This window comes from Pterocles gutturalis, unplaced genomic scaffold, assembly GCF_000699245.1.
Source record: "Pterocles gutturalis isolate BGI_N339 unplaced genomic scaffold, ASM69924v1 scaffold2197, whole genome shotgun sequence".
Classification (NCBI taxonomy): domain Eukaryota; kingdom Metazoa; phylum Chordata; class Aves; order Pterocliformes; family Pteroclidae; genus Pterocles; species Pterocles gutturalis.
Genome location: NW_010112356.1, coordinates 1 through 1,937, shown reverse-complemented (window position 1 = coordinate 1,937; position 1,937 = coordinate 1). Strand labels below are relative to the sequence as shown.

General features: G+C 63.0%; 1 protein-coding gene across 1 annotated transcript; it reads right to left on the bottom strand.

Moving 5' to 3' along the window:
- Positions 1 to 230: 230 nt before the first annotated feature.
- Positions 231 to 1,817, bottom strand: LOC104458171 (natural resistance-associated macrophage protein 1; the record flags this gene model as incomplete). The annotated part of the gene is made up of 7 exons (XM_010073986.1): positions 231 to 350; positions 526 to 615; positions 791 to 949; positions 1,085 to 1,240; positions 1,371 to 1,438; positions 1,548 to 1,618; positions 1,711 to 1,817. Coding segments are annotated over 7 exons (771 nt in total), but the record flags the coding sequence as incomplete, so codon positions are not given.
- Positions 1,818 to 1,937: the final 120 nt, after the last annotated feature.

The following is a 1,937-nucleotide window of genomic DNA, read 5'->3' as shown; positions in this document are numbered from 1 at the left end:
TCCCCATCCCGCCTCCTGGGGACCGGGGATGCTGGGGCCAGCAAGCTGCCACTCACTGGGTGGGCAATGCCCCACACCCAGCTCCCTGCAGGAATGGGGGCAATTAACTCTGCCAAATACCCCTGGGGTGGGCACTGCCCATAGGACCCTCCACCCCGGGCCCACCTGTGATCCACCCCCACCTCCAGCTGCTCCCTGTGGGGACAGGGACCAGCATCTGTGTCTCTCACCTCCATGACAAACTGCCCTGCGTAGGTCCCGGTCATTGTGGAGCTCTGCCCCGCTGCCAGGATCCCGATGGCCCAGATGTACAGCGCTGCTGCCCCGAAATAGCAGCCCAGGATGACACCCTGTGCGGGGACACTCCCGTGGGCACTCCAACGTGTCCCCCAACCCCATCAGCTCCCAATCTCCCATCAGGGTCATGGCACCCTCCAGACCCTGAAGCCCTGAAGCTAATGGCGGGGAGCGCTATGTCCCCAAATGGGTACAGATGCCCTCTGGGCACAGCCCAGGGCCGCTCACCCCCTGGTAGATATCCACAGAGACCGTTTCGTTGTTGGTGGGGAAGATGCTGGCGTAGTGGCTGACGCTGCTGTTGATGCACTTGTTGTGCTGGAAGGCGCGGTGGGCATGTGTGACAGCCATCTGGCAGCCCCCAGGGACACAGGGGGGATGCCCCCCACATCCCAGGGGACAAGGACACCCGCTCTCCAAGCGATGCTCTCTCTGCCCATCTCCGTAGCTGAGCAGAGCCATCACCTCCCTATGGGCACGAGGTGACACTCACCACATCCTCATTTCGCTGGTGGTAGAAAGCCTCGCCGAAGACCGCCATGACGAAGAGGTTGATGAGGAAGGAGATGAAGAGGGCCAGGCAGGACTCGGTCAGGAAATACATGTTGGCCTCCTGCACCGCCTCCTTCTTGGACCGGTCGATGGCTCGTGTCTGGGCATGGCGGGTGACATGGGTGCAACGGCCAGATGAGCACCCCCATACTGCAGCCTGGACCAGCTGGTCCCCACCACGTGTCCCCTGAGATACCCTGGGATGGCAGCGCCCATGGCAGTGCCTTCACCTCACCTTGACCAAGGAGGAGTGGAGGAAGATATTATGGGGCATGATGATGGCGCCAACAATGCCCACAGCCTGGAGCAGCTCCTCTCGCCCGCAGCCCCGGCAGTAGGGCAGGAAGATACCCTTCAGCACCTCCGCCTGCCTCGGCCTCACCACCACGTACTGGGACCAGTGGGAAGAGGCACTGTGAGCTGGCATCCCCCCAACTGCAGCCTGGTGCCCGTGGGGACACCCTGCAGGGGTCCCCTGCCAGCACCCTGCAGGGAAAGGGTGTCCCCAGCTCCCCCTTCACCTCATAGCCAAAGGTCAGGGCCATGATGGTGATGAGGAGGCCAAAGAAAGCCTCCAGTTTGCGGAGCCCTAGAGGGGTTGAGAGATGGGGTGGGACAGGGTGAGGGGCACTGATGCCACATTGGCGCCAGGGCTGCCCGAGTAAGCGTACCCCCTGTCCCACCACTACAGCACTCACCGTACTTGTCAAGGAAGAGGAAGAAGAGGGTGTCCACGATGGTGATGAGGACCCCACCCCAGAGGGGGATGCTGTGGAATTGCAAGGGGGGGGCATTAGCCACCTGCCCCACAGCAGAGCAGGGCCACTGGGGGATGGGCGGTGTCCCTGGGGGGTAGCTCACCGGCCAGCAGAGAGCAAGCTGAAGGCAATGGCTGTGCCAATCACCTCCTGCATGTCGGAGCCAATGATGGCGATCTCAATCATGAGCCAGAGCAGCACTCGGGGCACCTGGAGAGGCCAGGGCACGGTGAGGTGCCCAAGCCCACAGTGGGGCACAGCCTCCAGGGTGGAGACCCCTGTCCCCATCCCCAGGCTGTGGCAGTGCACCCAGAGCACCATGGGGACCCT